The 22809-nt window shown below is 38.4% G+C and overlaps 1 protein-coding gene across 2 annotated transcripts in view; it reads right to left on the minus strand.

The window, feature by feature from the left end:
- sik2b (salt-inducible kinase 2b) overlaps nucleotides 1–22809 on the minus strand; it is a 46550-nt gene that overhangs the window by 13321 nt on the left and 10420 nt on the right. For both annotated transcript variants that reach the window (XM_015054386.1, XM_015054385.1), the window contains exons 3-7: nucleotides 21464–21527; nucleotides 10301–10462; nucleotides 5226–5350; nucleotides 3788–3911; nucleotides 401–627 (exon numbers count right to left, since the gene is read on the minus strand). In XM_015054386.1, the coding sequence (XP_014909872.1) occupies nucleotides 401–627; nucleotides 3788–3911; nucleotides 5226–5350; nucleotides 10301–10462; nucleotides 21464–21527 (702 nt within the window). The remainder of the gene's footprint in view (nucleotides 1–400; nucleotides 628–3787; nucleotides 3912–5225; nucleotides 5351–10300; nucleotides 10463–21463; nucleotides 21528–22809) is intronic.

Genomic DNA, 22809 nt, shown 5'->3' on the forward strand with positions numbered 1-22809 from the left:
TGGTTTAGTCATTGCACATGAATTTTCACTATTTCCACTATGCAGGTTCAGTCAGTGTTTTTGTGTCGTTTCTTACATCTGTGTTCTGAGCTAAAGCATCCATCCATGACAGCAGTGCACCTAACTCTACAATCATGTTTCTGGCTGAGCAAAAATGATCAGTTCACTTACAATAATCATGCAATCCATTACTTGCATAAACATTGATTTATAACAGTTATAAAAAAAAATACACTGATAAGATTAGGAATTTTTTTTAATCTTTAATTTTACAGATATAATGAGAAAAAAAAACACAATCGGGTAAAGTTTTCAACTTTTATAAAATTGTTGGAAATAAAGTGACTGCGCTGCATCAACGTATGCAGAGCGACGCAGCTCACGCCTGGCCCTTCCTTACCTCTATGGTCTTGTGTTGATCGATGCCGAGGCTGTGCATGAGGCGGAGGACCTGCTCGCTGTACTCTCCGACGCCGACCTCGCCCTCTGCAGACAGCGGCTGCTGGTACAGAACCGGCCTCTGCACAGGAACATCCAGAGCCATCCACTTGTGCTCCTTGATCTGGGCCAAAGACAGACGCTTGGACGGGTCCAGCACCAGCATCCTGCGGATCAGGTGCTCACAGTCTAAAAGAAGGGGATCGAGGAATCATAAGGAGCACAAAAAGTTTTTCTGTATTTTAAGACCAGTGCATTATCAAATGAAAGAACCATTTTTACAAGTCATGATAAACGGGAATAAATGCCACAAGCAGCCCTGATGAAGTGAGGTGAAAATGAGGGTTCAAGAAAAACCGGCTGTATTCTTGTCTTAGTTGCTCTCAGGATTTTCCACCTTCCTTCCCTCCTAATGAGAGCTCCTCACCTCCAGTTGGTGGCTTGATGAGTTTGACGTCAGACACAGCTGGGCTGTTAACAGGATTACGGTTCCCTTGGCTGCACCCTGCATTCCCGCCTGCCACTCAGCATCTTTCCAACATTTACTCCACTATTCTTGTCTTGAATCAGAACCGGTGGACTCATAAGTAAAATCGCTGCAATCATTCTTCCGCTTGCCAAGTCTTATTTGCATCAGTTGGAATATATATATATATATATATATATATATAGATTTTTTTATTGTAATGCATCTGAAAACCTCACAACAACTTAAGATTACTGGATATGTCATTTGTTAGAAACACCTTTAAGATTATGCTCTTCAAGACATTAACATGTACAATTTATTCTGCAGCATTATTCTACACACGTGAATGCTAAAAATTTCAACATAGAAATTCTTGGACACTTTTCGTTTTTAATCATCCAAATGTCCAATGAAACAAGATGAGGCTGGAGTTTGCATCTTATCGAGTGATTTCTAGGCATCTGGACCAACTTAGAGGAGCTCCGTTTCAAAAACTACTAAAAACACTTCCCCTCTGATGTGCTATTTCTCAGGAAGGCCAGAATAAAATTATTTTCAAGCTGTTCTCATGTTTTATATCATCTTGCTGAAGTAGAAACTGAATTTGACTGTAATCTGCATTGTCAGGTTAAAGGTCACAAACTGACTTTATAATTCTTTAGATAAGTGCATCTCTACTTTGAAACTGTTACACTGTTAGATTGTCCAACATTTAACTAGATGCAGATTTAGACATGCAGTTTATGACCCTTGTATAAAGTTATATAGAGTAAAATAAGCAGTTCGATGGCCCAGTTTTTGATTTTTGAGCGAGTTTACATTCCAGGAAGCAACTGATTGCTGTGTGATGTGCTAAAAGTAAAATAAAATATAATTTAAATATACAACTAGTGTAAAAGAAGAAGCATTGCATAATTAGAAATGTATTCATTATTTGTCTTGGAAAATATGAAGAAAAGCTGCTTTACATAGCAAACTTCAGGCCAGTTTCCAAACTTACAGTATTCCCTAAATTCAGACTTTAAGACTATTTGTTGATTGCAATTTCAAGATATTTAACCTATGCAACCTTTTTTTGGATCTTTTTTTAAGTAAGGATCAGGCCATGAATCCCATCTTCCACATTAGAAAGCCCAAGGACCTGCTGGCCCACATTAACTCCCTGTTGCAGATTCTCCTCATTCAACCTGCTGATCTACTAAGGTCTGCAATCAACCCGTGTTTTCCACCTCGGTAGTTCAGCCAAGTTAAATTTATCCTCCCACTTGACGCATAAACAGTGTGACCTTCACTCCAGTTTTACATTAAACTCCCGCCTTTCAGATGATTATCAATTGCGACCTGCTTTAAAACAAATTCACAGCGTTATATTTGTTTGACCCAGAAAGCACCTGACTTTGCTGCAGCCACGTTTGAGGCGACAGTTAATGCCAGAGCTTTTGCTTCACCCAAGGGCAGGTAAAACTGCAAACTTGTTGCCACTGAAAAACCACAGGGCTGCATGGCTGATTGACTGATGCGCCATTCTTAGATGGAACATCGCACCATCATGACCTAACCACAAAGCCATCCAATTTAACACTTGAATGCCCGAGTGGGACAGAGCTGCAGTGAGGGGAGACGAAAAGGGAGGCAAAACCAACATGTTGTCCAGGTAAAAAGCTTCCAGGATTCTCAGGTCTTCACATTCATTTTGTAACTTAAAACTATTGAAGCTCTTTGTAAACTTAGGGTAGACACATATGTACAGTGGATGAAAAGAATGAAGGAACAAAGAAGAAGACAGGACTTAAGGATGGAAAGGAAAAAAATGAATGAAATACAAGGAGGGACAAAGGAAGGAAAGACTGAAGTGAGGACGGAATAAAAAAGGGAGAGAGTAGGAAAGAACTCAAGGACAAAATGATGTACACAAGGAAGGAAAAAAAGAGAGAAGGAAGGACACAACATTTACATAATGAGAAAGAGGCTTTAGTCTGGAAATACAAATGTTTCTCCATACTCTTATTTTCTTTTTCCATACTTATCCACACCTGGAAAGGATTGCAATTAAATTCCAGACTGTGTAGGAATCTTGCTAGTGTTGGTTGCATTTAAAACACGTTAATGATCTTCAACTAACACATTAATGCTAAGTACTCAAAGGTCCTGTTCAGCAAAGCAGACGTGTGGTTGACAAGTCCTCTGTATTCGCATAGCTCTGATGTGTTCTGGTGCGAGTTTACAGCACCAAGCTGCACCGCACACCATGGCGTTAGTCAGAGACAGCAAAACAAGATGGACTGTTTCTGGATGAAGTAATCAGCACACTCTGTTCCCCTCTGTTCAGGGAACGGGGGGTTGGACTGAGGGTAAGAAGGCGGGTTTGAGTTTCAATTTGGCCCATGAGGTGAGATTTTCACTCCTACATTCCCCTCCATGTCTTGAAAGAAGCAGAACAGAAAGAAAAAGTCCCTACTGGCGACGCCAGCCTCTCGGATCAGACACAAGGGAACTCGGACGGACAGGAAGACGTCTCACGGGACGGGAGGGTGACTCAAAAAAAAAAAAAAACACGCAAAGTCTCCTGTGAGTTGCTGGAGGGCTTCACTGGCTCTTCCCCACGTTACATAAACAGCTCCGGCTCTGGACTTAATCTGCAGCCAGCGAGCTAGCACAGCCGTTAACAGCAGGGCTGTTCTGAGACAGCCTGACTCACTGCGAGGCCGGCACGCACACATAACCCCGTACTGAATCCCCCTTCAAATTAATGTAACAAAACATCCTCCTGACTACTGTAGCTGAAAGACGGAACTATTCCTTGACTTCATGCTGCATTTCCAGTCTCTACTACAGACATTTTCTCCTGCCTCCCAGAATATGTCAGCTGTTGCTTCTCACCTTCAGTCATGAAGTAGGGAATTCGAAACCTTCCTTCGAGGACTCTCTGTCGCAGCACGGGCAGAGTGGGCCCATCGAATGGCAAAGCACCACAAACCAGCACATACAGCACCACCCCCATGCTCTGCAAAACAAGACGGAACAAGATGAACAACCAGGAGGATCAAACAGAGATATGAGGAATTGAAATCCTCTTAGCATTGTTTACACCTCAGAAAACAAATTTTAATCTGCGTACATTTATTAAAGATGGGTGAGAAATCCTTTATTGACAAATGTCTTTAAAAAACCAGTGACAGACCGGTGCCGTTGCAGGTAATACTTTGGCCAACATGAAAAGAACGTAGGAATTAGTTATGGGGACTGACAACATCGTGGGAAGTGACTGTGTTCAGTGAATCACTGCTGTCTTGATTTGTTCACTTGCTTAGGATCATTAGCCCTTTTAAAAAAAACTAATGATGACACACATTTTCAGTTTTCTTGTGCAGGCCATCAGGTTTTTACATAAAAAAAAAAAGTTTGTAATGTTTACAGTGGTGTGGCCTCTAATAAAATTTTGAATGATTTGTTTTTAAGATCAACAGGCCCACAGCATTACAGAGCCACCACTTCACTTAACAGAAGGCCTTGAGATACTTTTCCCCAATATTCATCTTCTGTTTTTCACCAAAACCAACATCAAATGTGAGTTGCTGAAGAACTCAAGTCCCATCTGACTAAAGCAAAAGCAACAGTAGAGAGAAGATGTTTACATTTGTGATGGTAGGTCAGAAAATGACCATTTCTGCTTCATGAATAACTGGTTGCCATGAAGATAGATGGAACAACCTTCTCACCATGCAGGGTGACGAGATGAACACGAGTTCAACCTTAATTCTAGTTATTTGAAATTGTACTTATTGCAGAGGGTGGGTAAAGTAAAACCTGCAACCTTTCACTAACTGATCACTGAACATCTTGTTTACTTGAAAATGGATGTTCTCTTGTGTTTTCCCATTTTAAAACCGTGGGCCTCTTTATCACGTCATTTTAAAAATGATGGTAAGCAGGAAAACGTTACTTAACCGTACGACCTTTGACCCTACAGACAATTAACTAAAGTAAAATCAGTTAGCTCAGATCTGTTTATGCAAGACTTTCTGACCTTTCAATAATTGTGCCACAAAGGATTCTGTTAACTTTTGAAAGATGGGATTTTTTTTTTTTTCACAGAATGAATAAATGTAACACTACAGACCGGGTTTTATTTTTGTTATTTTCACAGGATACATTTATCAAAATTATTTTAACACACATTTAAAATAAAAAAAAAACAAACAAACATTAAAAACATTCAATATATCAATTCTCCAAGTCAGCTGAGATTTTTGATAAACTAAAGAAGTAGAGAGCAAAGTGACACCACCATCTTCTGTTATGTAATCTGTCATCTCACCCAGATGTCCAGCTGCGGTCCCTCATACTGCTGTCCCTCAAAGACTTCTGGGGCAGCATAAGGCGGGCTGCCGCACCATGTGGCCAGAGGCTCCCCTGGCTGGAAGAAGTTCGCAAACCCAAAATCTAAAAAAGAGGTCAAAGAGCAACGTTAAGAAGATTAGAGATCATTTCAAAACACCCGCATTTAGTCGATACTGCAACAAATAAAGTGGAGAAAAAAAAAGTTTTGCCTTGTAAGAAGATGAAGCACCTCGAACATCTATTGCAAAAACCAACATGCAGAACAAAGTTGCTTAAACATCAAGTATCTGTGAGGAGGTTTTGCGTAATGCAGTTTGCAATCCACATTTTTGCACATTGAGGAAATGGGCCTTTGTATGAGGCAACCTCCCCTTGAGACTGACATTAGGTCACTCATATGGGCTTCTATTGGTTGTGTGCAGAATGAATCAAACTTTGATTTTCATCTCAACAGGGATGAGCCGTTGGGAACCATTACAAACATACTATTAAAGTCATGTCTGCCTTTTAATAAAATCCCTCTGCACCGACATTGGAACGTGAAATCATTCAAGCAAAGCATCCGTCATCTTTTTGTCAGATTTTGCTCTTTTGTATTTTTTCTCTTATTTATGCAAATTACATATTCTATAGACCTGTTCTCATTAATAATATAATTAATCCCTTTTAACAGACACAGCTAGTTGTATTTTATGATTTATGACACCTAGCATAAAAAGAGAGACAAAAACCCCTTGCTTAGCAATCCATTATCAATGGAAGCTGTCAGGGGACCAGACATGTGCACTTTAGTTTCCACCCCCTCTGTTTTTTCCATAATCTACACCAGTTACATAAACAGAAAAATGCACTGCAAAACAAATAAATAACAGATTAAAAAAAGAACAAATCTGCCTTACATAATGGGGTTAGAGGTGGTGTGGGTTCATGCTCAATATGCAACGTTATAGTCTGAGACAGCATGTTTAATCTAATGTGGGGATCTGTAGATATAAAACTCATCCCCAAAGACATTTACTGTCTTTCATAATCTCTTCCTCTTCCGAGTTCAAACAAACAAAATAAAAAAAAATAAAAAAAAAATATATATATATATATATATATATATATATATTTTTTTTTAAGTTTGAAAGGGGATGATAGCAATAAATCCGGATTGCAAACCTTTTCTTTCCCGGAAAAGACGCAGAAGGTTCAAGAACAAATACATGTAAGAATCCGATTTGAGAGATTATCAAACTGCTGCAGACAAGAGTCAAATCAGAGCATTTAGCGATTGCAATGCAGGTGGCACCAGGTGCGACATGAAGGGGGAAAGTAGTGCGACATGTTGGGGTTTTACTACAGATATGCTGACAGTCAGATGCTGCTGCAGAGGTGAGCCGGGAGATGAAGGCAGAGCGGAGAGCTGCAGCTGGTTTATCGTCAGAAGCTGTGACCCATTTCATGGAGCTGAATACTGAGCAGACGAGTTGACGTCAAACACTCGCTGTAGGCTACCAACAGCAGTCTCAGCTCTACGGGAAGGGTGGGTGGTAGCTGGGGCGGGTGGAGGAGAGGAGGGGTGTCTTGGTGTTGAACACAGCAGCATTAGCATAATATCAGACAGGTTGCACTGGAAATATAGTTCACTTTACATCATATGCTGCTGATACAGGCCAGGTTACTGAAGTTGTAGATTTAATTACAGTGAGTTTGGACGGCAGTGGACCGTAGTAACTGCATTAACAACAGGTTGTCCTTTTTCTCCTCACATTGGTGAAATACCTATAACTTTAGCCACTTCCTCTCCCGACTCATCCTACAGATTCCCTGTTTCAAACCGCAGTGCTTCTCCCTAGATGCACGTTAGCAGATTTAAATCAGCTTCAGGCCTGTTCCTGACATGGACATAAAACCGTCTACTGTAGCAGCGGGGTTTTATAATCAGTATGCATCCAGCACCACATGAAAACTGTAGCGCAAAACAGATGAAAAGCAAGAAACGGCACTTTGGAAAAATAAAAAACAGATTTATTGTGTGTTTGCTGGATGAATTTGAAGAATTCTTCTTTGTTTTTGAAAACTATGTTTGTGTAAAAGATTAAACCCTATGCATGGGTCTAGACTAACGGTAAGTTTTTTGTACAGATGATTTAATTTTTTTTTAGCACTTTATACTTTTGGAACAGCCTTTTAAACACAGGACAGCTGACAGGTTTTTATTCGATCTATGGTGCTTTTTCACTTATTTTAGGCAAATCACAAACCGAGAAGCTCCTATTAGACTATTTTTCAATACCATTTTTTTTTTTTTCAAATAGTGACTTTTTTCTCTCAAAGAGACTAAAACATGGAGAAAGTACTACAAAATCAAAACAAGTGGAACTTTTCTGACACCAAAAAATGTAAATACTTCAAAATCTAAACAACCCAAAAGCCAAATTAAAATTTACCCATGTTATAAAAAAGATATTGCAAAACACGAAGAAGAGATGCTAATGAGCCATTTCTTTCCTACATTTAAGTAAAAATAATCAGCAGATAAAAGTTGTTTAAAAACTGAAGACCATAACCGACTCTTGCGTAAAAGTTTCACTTTACTAATCTCAATTAAAAAAGACAGAGTGGCTTTAACATGATTAATTTCTTTTTCCCACCACTGCAGTAATAAAATACGAAAACGCAGACGAATTATTTTTGTTGACGTGCAGCGGTGAATGTTTGCAGTGTCCACATCTCCTAACTGGCCATGAAAAATACCTGGAGGGTTTAGGGCTCCGTCAACAACATTCATGTATGGATGGTTTCAAATTAGAAGAATTAAATGAGATTTAATGCGGCTATAAAGGTCGGCGTGTGGCAGAGTGTTAATGAGGTGTTATTTTTTATTCATCATGTGAACCTAAAAAATTACAAGCTGACCATTTTGTTACTCCTAAGGGATGAATATTAGATAGTTGCAAATTAGACAGTTAAAAAAAAACACACCATGTAATGATAATGATTTATTAAACAGCTATTTCTTCTAATCCTCTTTACTCAATCATTTCCCCACTTCTTTTTCCATCGCCTTCAATCTGTCAACCTGACCCAAAAGGGGATGTTTGAAGTGAAAACATCAAGGGCACTCCCTGCTGCTACCATTGCGCTCTGCTCTGCAGCTGCCATGACTATGACCTTTCCTCTGACTGACCACCAGTTAAGCTTCATACAGATGGACCAGAGGTGGCCTTTAGAAAGACCGGAGGCTTGGCAGGGCTGCAGAGCTCGAAATCCAGAAGCACTGGCGCTCAAGACAAGACAAAACTTATTCGATATTGTACTGGGTCCAAATAATGAAAGCCAGAACTGAAAGGAAGTAGCTCGGAGGATAAACGTGTGCAGCCACCCACAGCACGAATCCGACATATCGACTGTGCAAACCACCAACTCGACTTGTGATCGCAGAAAAAGCACCAAATGTACAATCTCCTGTTGCTCCAGACATGCTTTGTCTCATCATGAGTCAGGTAATGTTCTGTTCATGGTTTTGCTGCTTCAAATTTAATCTACTATGCAGGAAAGATAAGCTGTGAGCTAGGCATGTTTGGGAAAATTATTGCTGTGGTAAATTACGTATTCAGTTTTTCATCCACAAGAAAACACACACAAAACAAAACAGTTGAAAAGAATAAAAATAAAGACTGAATCAAATTACATAGCTGAAATGCTCATCGGTAAAGAAAGCTCCGGTTAACCTCGCTATTCCAGTTAGAAGAACTAAAAGGCACTGAGGTCTGACATGTACATAGGGTGACTAGCAAAGCAAATTCCTGTTTCACTCTTATTGGTCCCAGTTGTTTTCCTTCAGGGAAAGACACAACTTGGCTGAAATCATTCAAGAACAAAAGTCATTTTCTCTGGGTTACATGAAGTTACACAGAGTCTGATGTCCTGACATCTATATTTTTACCCACTTTTATGGGTTTGGCTCTCTGCATTGGATTATAATTTCTTAGCTGCAGTCCTTTGCTCTTTCTCCAAAGTGGTCAACTAGTCAGTCGACAGGTGGTCATATGTTTGAAAAGTGAAACAGAAATGTGAATTGTTGATACATGAATGTTATTTTATGGTTATGTTATGGCTAATACAATCAGGGGTGGAAAAACATGTCATCATGTTAGGCAATGTTGTGAGAACAATCATGACTTGATAAGAAAAAAAAAAATCAAACAGCCGGTCAGTGTTAATGTCTTTCTGCTTTGGGCTAATGGCAAATAGCTTCCAGATCATGTGTGGTCCACCACAGCTATAAAATGCATTATTTTTATCTGAACAAGGTTTTATTGAAATCAGGCTTTCTGGCATCTAGAACAATTTTACACTACTTCAAGCAACAACTCTTACCACTTTGTATGTATAAAAGCATGAATGCATGGGAAAAGTTAGCCAACAGTGATTGCAGTAATGCTGCGATGGCGATAAATTTTAAATGTATTGTGCAGCCCTAATTAGGGGACAACAGCTTGCTGGTGAAGATGGCAGCTCATGGCTCTTTTTCCAAGCCATATTAATGCAAAGTTTAACAGAAGGAAAAAGTATGGTGGAAAATTATGCGCAGCCCAGTAATGAATGCATATAATGTACATTTCTGTTTAGTAAATAACAATATTGTGACTTATTATTCTAATTCTCTAAGAAGCTGTGTTAGTTATAGGCTATGTTCATCAACAATGTAGTGAATTGAACCTACATGTTTAACTTTTTTTTAGTAACTGAATAAGTGAAATTAATCAATTAAATTTTTAATAATATCACAATTATTCAAAATGCAAGTGTAGCTTTAAATGCTGCTTGTTTACTAACGCAATATGTTGTTTATGTGCTGTTGTTGTGCATCATATATTTGTTCTTTTTTTATGTCTGTGGACCATGAGTCTGTTGAATAAATCATTTAATCAGAACAAGCTTTTGAATTCTTCCAGCCAGAGCTCATATCACAGGAGACATTTATAAATACTTACATAAACACATACATACATACATGTATATGTATATATTACACAACTCCGTACTGTGATCTTAAAGTACCTGCAATCTTGATGTTCATGTGGCCGTCCAGCAGCAGGTTCTCTGCCTTCAGGTCTCTGTGGACGATGTTTCGGTTGTGACAGTACTCGACTGCAGACAGGATCTGCCAGAACTTTCTCCTTGCCTCCAGCTCGCTGAGACGGCCGTGCTTTGCCAGGTAGTCTGCAGCCAGAGGAACAGACATTGGAAAAAATGTGACGCGTCATGTTAGAAACCCATGCAGATGGTATTTTTGCACCAGTTGCATAACATTAGTCCCCACTAGGCCTTTCAAACACAGAATAAAGTACAACTCCAAAGCCAAAAATTACACTTCAAAGTGGGTTTTTTTTTTATTCTGCTTTGTCATTAAAGTTATTACGAGGATGGTTTACTGTGAAGGTAATCCTAGGCTGTGTGATTTGTTTTTATTGTTTAGGTCTCCTGCTCTAATTGTGTGTTGGGTGCATGTTTGAGTAGGCAGAGTGCCACGTTTACACATGCACACAGCTAATACAAGTATGAACGAATATTTTTGTCCTGGGAGTAATAAAATCATTTGATTTATTTATCTACTGAACACAGAGCAGCAGAAATCTAGTTTGCAGCTGATTAGAAAACCACACAGTCGATTCTGTTCCCATGGGGTAGGAGAAATACATTTTTACCATTTTCTTTTTCCAAGGGTTCATATCCCTGACCTCGACCACTTGTTCTCCTCCTGCTCTGATTGTTTTACTAACCACTTACATATACATAGTAAACTTGGTTTTGTTTATTTAGTTAGTTTTTTCTTTTTACAAATAAGAACTAACAGACTGTTCAGTGGGATGCACCGATTTCAACAGCTCTGTGAACTTTGACAAGTGTGGCGTTTGTTGTTGTCGGCGGGGTTCATCTTCACACTTCTCTGTCTAGATGGCTTGCAAGCTCTTCCATTCACACTTAGCAGCAAACAAGACAGGACACTCTGCACTGGCTTTCTGTCAGTCTGGCACGGACCCAGACTACTGAGCAACCCTCAAAACAATGCAACACAACCACAACAAAGTGCATTAAAAAAAGGAAATCTAATTTCAGAAAAAAAACAAAAACAGAAGCATAAAAACTACACTAAAAAATGCCTTTAATGCTTGTGGTTCAAGTGTCACAGCAGCATACCAGATCGTTTCTCCTCTAGAACTAAATTAAAGATGTTAAAGCAACACTTGTTCTGCTGCCTCAGTCACTAAGCACCTCCTGTGTTCTGCATTTCCTCAGTTGAAAGTTCAGCAAAGAGTTACGACAAGAGTTGTTACAACAAACTCTAAACACTAAAATGACTTCAGGCTCAAAGCTCCAACATTATACATTAAAGATGCACTTGTCAAACTTTTACCAATACCAATTTGTGCTTCTTTTAAGGCCCGACTCTTCGACTCCGATTCACTCTAAAAAGTAGAACTCATTTAAACTAATTGGTTTAAACTAAAGTTAATGTAAAATTTAAAATAAATGTGCTGCAGGTTCTTTGGTGGAGATGGTAGTTTTGAGTCCAAAACTAAGGGATTGCCAGATTATTCCTATTCGTGTAACAAATAATTTCATGTTAAACTTGATCTGTTATTTACCGAAATCTAACATCCTGACTGTTTATGTCATGGGTCTCTAAAGTGTAACCCTTAGAGGGCATTGAGATTTATTTTGTGGGGCCCACAACCACAGTCTAAGAATGGTACAAGTTGGATGCTGATGGTTACTTTCTTTTTTATTACTTTTTGTAAGGCTGCCTGGTCTTCCAAAAGTTGCAGACAATTCTTAAAATGGGACAATATTAAAGTATTATCTTTTGTTTACCACATTTTCTCCTTTTATTCCAAAGTCAAGTTGAATAAAACCAAAGACGAACGGCGACTGTTGCTCCACGTAGACTTTGGCACATCCAATCATGAAACGTCAACAAGCCTTTTTAAAGAAAAGAAATGAGCGATTGCTGGAAAGTAATGGTAAATGTTTATCTCAGCTGGGCTTCCTGAGATAGACATCTTTCTTCCATTAACTGATTAATTTTAATGGCACTGTACTATTATTAGCATTAAAAGTGACCATTTGTACAATCTGAATGCATTTTTTAGAAATTGCATTAATCTGAACAGAATTTGGACTTAACTTGATTCTGTCATGAGATGTTTGTTGTAATTCGGCCCTGGATTCAAACGGAAAGGTTGATAAATAGCCGCCATCCGACAGACTGGAAACATTATTAGACTGATTATATCGGAGCTGGTGAATTTCATAGATGGGATCTTCAGTGACCACAGCAGGTTTCAAGCAACACTGCTAATCAAAAAACACACGGTGGAGAGGAATGTGTCGGGAATGTCCGAAAATGTTCCCGGATCAGCCACACGACTCTGAAAGTGCAACAATTTAATGATCAAACAGGGCTTCAATAATTATATACAAGACCGTCTTGATCGCACTCTGAATAAATTGTGATCCAAGTGAACATGCGTCTCACGGCTTTAAGGTAATGCTTCATTTAGGTGTTTCTCTAATTGCTTTAAAAACTCCCAGCTGCTATAGCGGGCATATTCATATTTGTCCCTAAACAGATTATTTGTTTTTGGCAATAATAACTATAACTGAGGATAAAATGAGTTGGAGCAGAAACTCTATGAAAAAAAAAAATCCACCTATCGAAGATGACGACACAAGTAAGCGATTGCAGATTAAGTTTCACCTGTTTATGATCCTAATAAAAAAGTTTGCACAATCTCAATTTACACCGAAAATTGTGTTTTATTCTGGACCATTGAGCCACTCCCAGTTACTGCTCTGCTTCTGCCAGCCATCAAAAAAGGTTTTAGATGCATACAGGACATTTCCAAGCTTACTTACCAGGTCAAGATGGGAAAAGAGTTATAAATCAAATTAACAAAATCACAACAATTTTCTTCCTGAAAGCCTAGTTTGTTTGTTTTTTATTCTTCTTTATTCTCCAAACGAATTATAGATCCGACTGCAGATAAAAGAAAATGGGTAAATTTGACCAAGTGGTTATATTTTGAATTCTAGAGAGCAACAAAAATACATCTTGCTTGGATGGACTGTTCTCTTGCCTTTCCCATTTTGAAGAGTGGCATAGACGTATTCATATCCCAGATTAACCAAATCTTTAACCTCGCCACTCTTAAGTCACTCAGAGTAACTTAAGAAAATACATACTTAAAAATGGTTCAGTTGTATATAGAACTGCATTGATTATCATTATTTACTGCCATATAAATGTCTAAATTATATAGTTTACATAGTGATTTTATACTTCATCAATAAAGAAAATGTCCTATATTTTGTAGGCAAAGGTGGAGCCTAAATCTAATTTCTAAACCATGATATGAAAAAACAAAAAGCTTCTAAACAGGATATTTTTGCCTCAAAGAAAATGTCAGAACTCAAAAATAACTGGATGAGACTTATGGTCAACAAGTCTGTTTCTTTAGGACAAAACTGTCACAAAAAGTGATCTTTGATGATTTTAAATAATCTAAGAAATTCTGTTTCAGTTGTTTAAAAACAAAAAAAACCTGACATCTGTTAAATCCCTTTTCATCGACTGCAGATTTTTAACACTGCAGCTTTTACGTCATGCCTGAGCTCTGCAAGAACGAGAAGCAGCTTTGTGTTGCCAACGGCAAACCATTACAACTCGGGTGATCAACACACGCAGGACGCAAGATGTCACTCTGGTTGATCGATGAGTGATACTGATGTTGGTGAGAGCCTCGGCACAGCGAGGCATGCAGAGCTGCATTCTGGGAAAGGGAACAGAACAGGCATGAATCATAGGGGCATCAGGGAACAGCTCGACGGCCGGCGTGCTCCACTTCCGCGCATAGCGGGGCGAGAAGATAAGTCTCTTAACAGCTGCTCAGGTTTGGACGGGACAGGCATCATGGGTACAAACTGGCTTATTGGACTGAGCTCTGGCAACACGTCTGATGACTTTGTGGGGCAGCGGATAGCTTGTTAACACACACTCCGTTTCCACAACAGTAACTGATGCTCCAAGCCACTAAAAGCAGCAGCCTCATTAAAGTCACATCTATATGAATGTTGATAGATGTCAGTGCTGATTTATTACGGACAGGCCAAGAGGTTGAAATGGACCGCAGCCAGAACGAGCTCAGCATTGATATTTTCATTCATTGTAAACTCATCAAAAGGATCAACTCTGCAGTGCCGTGCAAGTTGCATTTCTCAAATCTTTGCATCATTTAAACCACAAATCTCTGGAGGGTTTTTATTAAGGATTATGCTTGAAGTTGAATAGAAATTATAAAAAAAATTTAAAGTTTCTTTTTACATAAAAATCTGAAAAGTGAGGCATTCAGCTTCCCTGATTGAAGTCTTTCGACAGCCACCTCTGACCATCTTCTCTGTCCATGCTGAAGCAAATGACCTCCCATATTTCACAACAGGGATGTTGTGTTCATGGTGATATTGGAATATTGGGTTTCTGTCACAGAGAATTTTGTGCAAATGCTTGAAAGCAGGATTTGGTTCTCATGCGAACAACATCTGAAGTAAATAACTTCCAGCAGCTTTTTCCCTACAATGTATTTGTTCTCCATGAAGCCCAGATTCGAGGCGTAGAAAATAGTTGTCCTGTCAACAGAGTTGTTGTTGTTGATCTCTGCAGCTCTTCAACATTTACCTTATATCCATCTCTGATTCATGCTCTCCTTGCCTGGCCTCTCAGGTCTGGTGGATGACCATTTCTTCATAGGTTTGCAGGTGGGGCATACTCTTTCCCTTTCCAAACAAAGTCTTCATTATCCTGTTTAGTCATCTCTGTTCTCTTTAAAAAACCTTTGAGGCCTTCACACAACAGCTGCGCCCAAACTAAGATTAAATTGCATAAAGATGGCTCCCACTTGCAAATTAAGTGACTCTTGAAGGCAACTGCAATTTATTAAAGGAATGACTGAACGTAAAGGATGGTGAATCCAAATGAGACCCACACTTTTTGTCAAAGAAAAAAAATAAAATTAATACCATGCATCATTTTCCATCGCATCACACGTTTTATGCGCAACTTGATTTTGGTCACATGAATTCCAACGAAACACATATAAGCATGTGGTTTTTAACATGATAAACAGAAAAACAAACAAGTATGACTCATCATAAAGCACAGCTCAAGAGGAATAAGCAGGAAAGATAATGAGCCATAATATTTAATCGTTTTTCTCCAGCTCACAACATCTGGCAAACATTGTTAACCTAAAAATCAAGGGCTTTCAAGTTTTACGTGAAACCCTGCACTGTTCTCACATGTTGACAGTTACTGAAGATGGGAACAATTTACCACAGTTCATTTTTGAAATGAGAAAAAAATGTAACAAACGTGAGGTTAATTTAACACTTTAACCTCAGCATATTTTTCACATACAGCTGGTGGATTATTTAAAGCTGATATAAAAATTGTGCCCGTCATTCATCTAAAAACATGTTGAACGTTTCAAAGAGAAAATCGCCTCTCAGCATGTCTGCATGAAGGTAGAAATTAGTTTCATTTAAGAATTATACAGTAATAATTGCTCTGAAGCAGTCAGGAAGTAGAAAAATGCAAACATTGGTTACGCTTTAGCTCCCTGCTTACATGAGACGTAAAGCTAAGTGAGAAAACTAATAAGTAGTTTAAGTCTCCATATAAAGTCGATCCATCTTAGAAGCTTCCAAATTCTTGGTCTAATTCTGTAATTTAAACACAGTTTCTCATCACAAATGCATCTCGTTTCTCCAGAGGTTTGACTCACTTCTTTAAAACAAAGAACCCTAAAGCCTTGGTGACACCAAACAATTGTCCAAATGATTCATCAACAGTTACGCTGCTGAGGTCATCCGAGTTGAAGCTGCCACACCCTGATGCTTGTAAGACCAGGAGCAAATTGACTAAGGAATATTAAAAACGATATATGGACAGAAACAATCGTCTGCATCTAAACTAAAACGCCCGAGTGCCCCCTCGAAGGAAACACTCTCTCGACTGGTGAGATAAGAGATCTGCTCGAGTGATTTCACTCTCTGCCAGCTACTACGCTCCCCTCTCTCCAGCAGTGGTTTCTTAAATATGCATGCCCTACATTTCCCCATCGCCTCTCAAATTCAAAAGGATGTCCCCCCCTGCTTGCGCCTCTGTTTTCCTTCGTCTCCCCTCCCGCCGCTGCCACTTGCCGCTCAACGCATTTGCGGCTGACCCAGTTTCCGGGTTCGATCCGTCTTGCAGTGCTACAGCAGACGGCGGAGAGACAAGCCTGACTGACAGACACAAAAGGCACAACAGCAAACTGGCACCAGTGTCTCTAAACGTGTGCGTCACATTGCCCAAGCACCGTTTGGCAGGAACGAACTCATCCGTTCTCCGAGTCCTGGCACTAAACCAAAATGTTCGTCTTTCAATTTCAGACACATGTGCCCCCACCTGCTGCAGCGACTCTACCTGGTTTACTTTATGACCGTACTACAGATCACACTCTCCAGTCTTTGCTACCTCTGGTCAGGAGAAGACCTGAAAGATCCTTCATGTCAGGAAAACAGGAGAATCTCTCCGGGGAGAGACGGCGAGAGCAGCAAGCCGAGATCTGCCCTGGCAGCTAATCCGTTTTCCTCGGTCCTCCTGACTCAACAACTCGATCCGCTGGCAGAAAAGTATATTTCTGAGTCAAAAGCAATAGTTCACTTTTGTGAGATTGAATGCTGTAATGCCCCAACTACAATTTTATCTGTCAAAGCTGCTGTTGCTGCAGCTGATGTCGACATATGAATACCTTACATAAGTTCATCTCATTGTGCAATCAAGGCAGAGGGGCCTGAGGAATCAGGACACAATAGTTTCATAGTGTGTAGCGATAAAATGAATAGAATCTGTGGAATTATAAAAAACAAACAGATCCCGGTATTTGGAGGAACATGGGACTCTGTGGGTAGAACAAAACCGGGTTGGCTGGATAAATAAACTATTTCCATGAAGCAGTAAAGATGCATCTCAAAAAAGTAGATTATTATGGGAAAATGAAGTTATGTCATTGTACATTTTGGACTTTATCTTTTATAAGATTAATAAGTACTCATAAAATATTTTGTAGTTAAGTAATTGTAATCTTGTTTTTATAACCTTTGTTTTTAGCAAGACAAATTAAGAATCAGCCAGGGACGACGGATGAAAAACAGCCTCTTTTTTTAGATTATAATGCGAATACTGAAACATATGTCTATGTACTATGTAGTATTTGGACTCAATAGCTGATCGGGCCTCCTTCTGCATTAATGTGCATCAGTGTGGCGTGACTTGGAAGTCATTAGCTTGTTGAGGTTTACCAGAAATCCAAGTTGTAGCTTTACTGGGTCTGGTTTCACATTTTCCTTTTGACAATCTCCTATAGATTCTCTATGAGGTTTAGATCAGGTCTGTTTGGATGTGTGGATCGGTGTAAAGTCTCACTAGAAAATAAAATCCACTCCTCCATGAAGCTTTATTGCAGTGGGAAACATGACGTGCTTCGATATTTCCTGGAAACGTGTGGCAACTTTGGACTTGATAAAAATCTACCAACACTATTCTACTCTATAATTTGACTGATATTCTGAAAATTAACATTACGCTTTCAGTCAAACATGGTGGTGGTGGTGTGATGCTCTGGGGCTGCTGTAGTGCTTTAGACCTGGTTGACTTGCTGAAATAGTTTGAAGTATAAAACAGGCTCTCTTACAAAACAATGAGAGGGAAGCGAGAAGATTCAAAGCATATCATTAATGGCAAAAAACAAAGAAAACTTTGAAGTGGTCTAGTAAAAGTCCAGACTTGGAGGTAATCCAACTGAGATACTTTGGCAATATTTAAACCATTTCATGATTGAAACAACAAGTTACACAAGAGGGGGGCAAAATTCCTTCACACTGATGTAAAAGACTCACCAGACGGCACAGATGCTTGATGGCAGATTTAGCCTTTTTCGAAGGTAATTTCAGACGAGGTGAAGCAGAATTACCAAACTTCTCCCTCACATAATAAAAGTGAAAACTGCATTTTGTATTCATTAGAACATATAGAAATGTATATGCGTCTAAAATGTGGAGGGTTGTGGCTCGTAGAGCTCTCTTTAGGTCACAGGAGCTGCTGCTGTTGAGTCAACATCACAAGTGGAGCACTGGACTCAGGCAGAGACGCGTACAGAGATGATGACAGACATGGCTTCAGTAATCCTCCGAGCTTCTCTGACTTCAAGTGACATCGTCTGCGTCACAAGTGAGATTCTATTATCTATGAGGCCATTAGACCCAAAAATGGCCTCATTTTATTTATGTAAATGATATCATGTAAATGTGGCAAAGTTCTTAAAGATTTGGTCAATTCATTTGCAGTTTTTATTATTTATCCTATTTGAACATTAAGCTTAATGTTCCTCATTCAAGTTTTACAAAAGGTTGCAAAGAACAGGTTTGTGCTACTTATTTAGTAAGAATTTTGTGGCATGAATATTTTTTTAAAGTTTGAGGAGCTCCACCGAGGAGTAGCAATATTCCCTGTTGTCACTGTAAGGTATGGTGATGTTTTTCAATTATAATTTGAATAGGGGAAAGTGAGAGCCACCCAAAACAATGAAAAACCATTTTATTTTGGACTTTGGATGTTTGTATAAGACCTTAAGCCATTGAAGCTACGCAATTTTTAGCTTTATTAACAAAATATGTTTTCTAACTGTAGAATTTGGCATTTATTCTCCTGTTGTGTCAGTGTGGTCACTTACTAAATACATAATTACAGATTTTTTTTTTTACTTATGTTACAAGAGATACTTTGAGAGATTGCACAAGTTTTACTTTTTGAAAATGTAAAAAAAAAAAAAAAAAAACATCCAGTGATTAAAAGCTGATTAGGATTTGTTTCCATCAAATTAATATGTAAGCTCATTTGTAAAGCAAACTTTATTTTGCTCCATCCTCCAGTTATTATCTGAATATGCATAACCAAAGTTGAACAAATTTAAATGTAAAACCAAAAATAGCATTTACCAACAGCAAACATTTGGATTTCTCCAGCAATTTCTGTGGGCTCACGTCCAACAGACAGGATTGAAGATTGCAAATTGTACAAACTGTGCATGTGCTGTGCATGTGTCACAGCGATAGGGTGCACAAGAGAGTCATGGGAGAACAAGATAAGTTGCTATCTTTGCGTACTATTTTTGTTATGTTCAGACTTGTTAGACCAAAGTTCTACCATCCAGTGTGTACTAGGTTCATTGAAACTCTAAATATTTTACTACTTTTGATTTGTCTGTAGTATTATTATAGCAGGTAGCCTTTGTTCATTCAAAATTTAAAATAAATTAAAGCTGATACACTTTTTTTTCCTTTTTTGTGCCAAAAACTAGTAGGTAATATGCTAGTTGGAAAAGATGCTCAGGATATTGGCCAAGACAAAAATGGTCAATTTGGCTGTAATAAGTATTAAAAAAAAATAGTAACCAATTACATGTACAGTATATGCTTGAATTATATGACATGTATTTATGATAAATTTAATTCACTTGGCTTTGTTGTGGTTACTGCAGGTATTTGAGACACTTTGAAAACAAGTTTTACTGCACTGATGTTTTATTTAAAAGAAATTTAAAAAAAAAAAGCTTCTTGAAGACAAAATTTCTAAATTTATTTGCATTTCAGTGACAGATTTTAAAAAATAAACTATCAAACATTTACGTAAATATTTAAAATTAAATCATTGAAGCTACTGGAGTAAAAACAAGATGTGGCTTATCCTGTTATTACCCTCGCAGCCTTAAAGTACATGCGTCAAACTCAAGGCCTGTGGGCCAAATCCAACCCACCACAACCACTTATACTGCCTCTGGACTTTACACTCAAAAAGAAAAAGGAAAAAAAGTTACACCTCTTCTAAAAGATGACATATTTTATTACCATTAAACCAGCTAACATATATATATATATATATATATATATATATATATATATTATATATAAGAATATGTAACTAAACATTTAACACAAAATGTCTAAACATTTTATGTATGATGCAAAGTAACCTAGAATAACTGAGAAGGTCATCACCTCAAAGTGTTTTGTCATTCAGAGTCGCGTGGCTCATAACAGTATTACACATAATTGATTAAAAAAACTTTGATTTTGGGACGGAAATAATGAATTGCACAAGGCAGATTAATTATCCAACTGATTAAAAAACATTGAGTTACATAAACAACATTGATCTAATCAAGACAAAGAAAATATATTACTTATCCTGCATTAGACAAAAGTGAATTGGTCAAACTAAGACTTCAAGCTGGATCAATGGATAATGTTTAATTTAGAGCCCCATATACTGAACTTTAACATAAATATTAATATATCATTAAATCAAATCAGTTATTTGTAAAGGGCCAAGTTACATCAATGTGAAAAGATGTTAAGTATGATTTAATTTTAAGCAGTCCTCACTGAATGCAGAGAAAGCTGTAATATGTTAAACAATTAGTTAAGGGGTTTCATCAATACATTTTGCCACAACCGGTCACATGTTTATTTCCTGTTACTTGATACAAAATTGCTTGAATAGTGCAAACAGAGATAAGCTAAAACCAACAGCCTTGTCTGTGCAAACACATGACAAATACTCCTGTGAATTCAGTCCCGACAAAGACTTGACATTATTCAAATGCGAGTTAAGTGAAATTTTACTCTGGAGGAGGAACTGCAAGGCAGATAGTAGAAAGTGATAACTCGACACCCAACAATAAACTTGTCAGGTGACAGTGAAGGTACAGCACTTATAGTAATTAATTAACCTTTATTTCTCTGAGGTTGCCCCTCTGTGGCCTTAATAGGCATTTGGTGATGTCATTTATAGAAGAACAACTTCAGCACCAAGCAGGTGAAGAGGACAGATACGTGAGGGCATTGTTCTCTGATTTCCATCAATCATGTGACCTTTGAGATTTCGAAAACTGCGAAACCAACGCAAGTTCAATGAGACTTTGACACTTCCATGTTTGTCAGAAGCCTCGCTGACGCAGGAGTGCAGTTTACTATTAAACTTAGCGGAAGAATGCGAAAGGAAAAGAGGATATCGATAGTTTGAATTGATAGTAAACAGAAACAAAAAACAAAACAAAGACTCACCAAAGATTTCGCCATTCTTGGCATACTCTGTGACCAAGTACAGCATGTTCTTCGTCTCCATAACCTGAGGGAAGGAGATGATTAAAGAATGGGGAGAAGAAAAAAAGTGAGTGAACACACTTAAACATTTTCATGAGCAATTTCATCTGAAAACCTACAAGAATAGACACTTGAGAGTCAAAAGATCCAAAAGTGAAGCAAAATAAGCCCAAGGGCTCACTGTGTAGCTACACTCCAGTGGCATTCACAAAATAAAATCCCAAACAAACAAAATACATGAATGGCAACAGGCTCTAAATATGGCAATCATGTAAGAGGACGGAGGTGGACGGTTGGTGCTGCTGAGTGTATCTGAATGGTACTTAAAACCTTTCAGTCCTGACATGGTGCTGGGTTATGTAGGAGGAGGACCGATTTAGAAGCAGAAACACTCGGGAGATGAATAGAATTAAACCGGCGAGCGAAGAATCAGATGGAGATGGTGGGATGAATCAGACACTGCGAGCCAGACATTCACACTAGAAATCCCACACGCTTTGTTTGAGATCATTTTTCCATCTGTTGCGCTGACCGATTCACAGATTTGGGAAATTTAAAAAAAAACAAAAAAAGAAACGGTGGGGTTGTTCAGTAAACCTGTTTAGTCCCCCCCTGTGACAAACAACTGATTGGTTATTTAAGCTTCACTGGTCGGACAAAGCGAGAGCCAGCAACTGAACTGGAACATACTGTACAGTTTTCACTGCCAGGGCGGAATCGTGTCAAAGCTCCAGGATTGTTACCAAAACTAAACAGTAAAAGAACTTTATTATGCGTGGAAGATAAAGATGTCAGACTGTTTATATTTAAACTACGGATAAAATATACTAAGAGGAAAACGACAGACAGATGGTGAGAGAGAAATGGTTGGAAGACGGGTAAATGTAGGGACAGATTAATAATGGATAGAGGGGATGATGGAATGAATGTAAAGATAGAATTGATAAATGGTGAAAAAAATGGATGGATATTTTTTCAATTCTCTCATTTTTCCAACCTGGATATGACTTCAAACCCCAAACCGAATGCAAGTCCCGTCGTTTTCATTTGATTTCAGATATCTCTCATTTACCATAAATAATTTTGCTTTTGTTGCGTTACCCATTTCATTTCTAAAATTACTAAATTATTTTAAAAAAATTAAACTACTAAAAATTCTGTTTCTTAATTTATTTAAATGCATGAGTAGGTCAAATGTCGGTCAACTAGTTTCTTGTGGTTTGTTAATTTGTCAAAGCCAACACCCATTTGTTTGCCTCAAAGTGAGGACACATCGACACACAACTACTGTCTTTGACTGTAAAAGC

Source organism: Poecilia latipinna, unplaced genomic scaffold (assembly GCF_001443285.1).
Source record: "Poecilia latipinna isolate Pla-1442-1.1 unplaced genomic scaffold, P_latipinna-1.0 Scaffold1248, whole genome shotgun sequence".
NCBI classification, from domain to species: domain Eukaryota; kingdom Metazoa; phylum Chordata; class Actinopteri; order Cyprinodontiformes; family Poeciliidae; genus Poecilia; species Poecilia latipinna.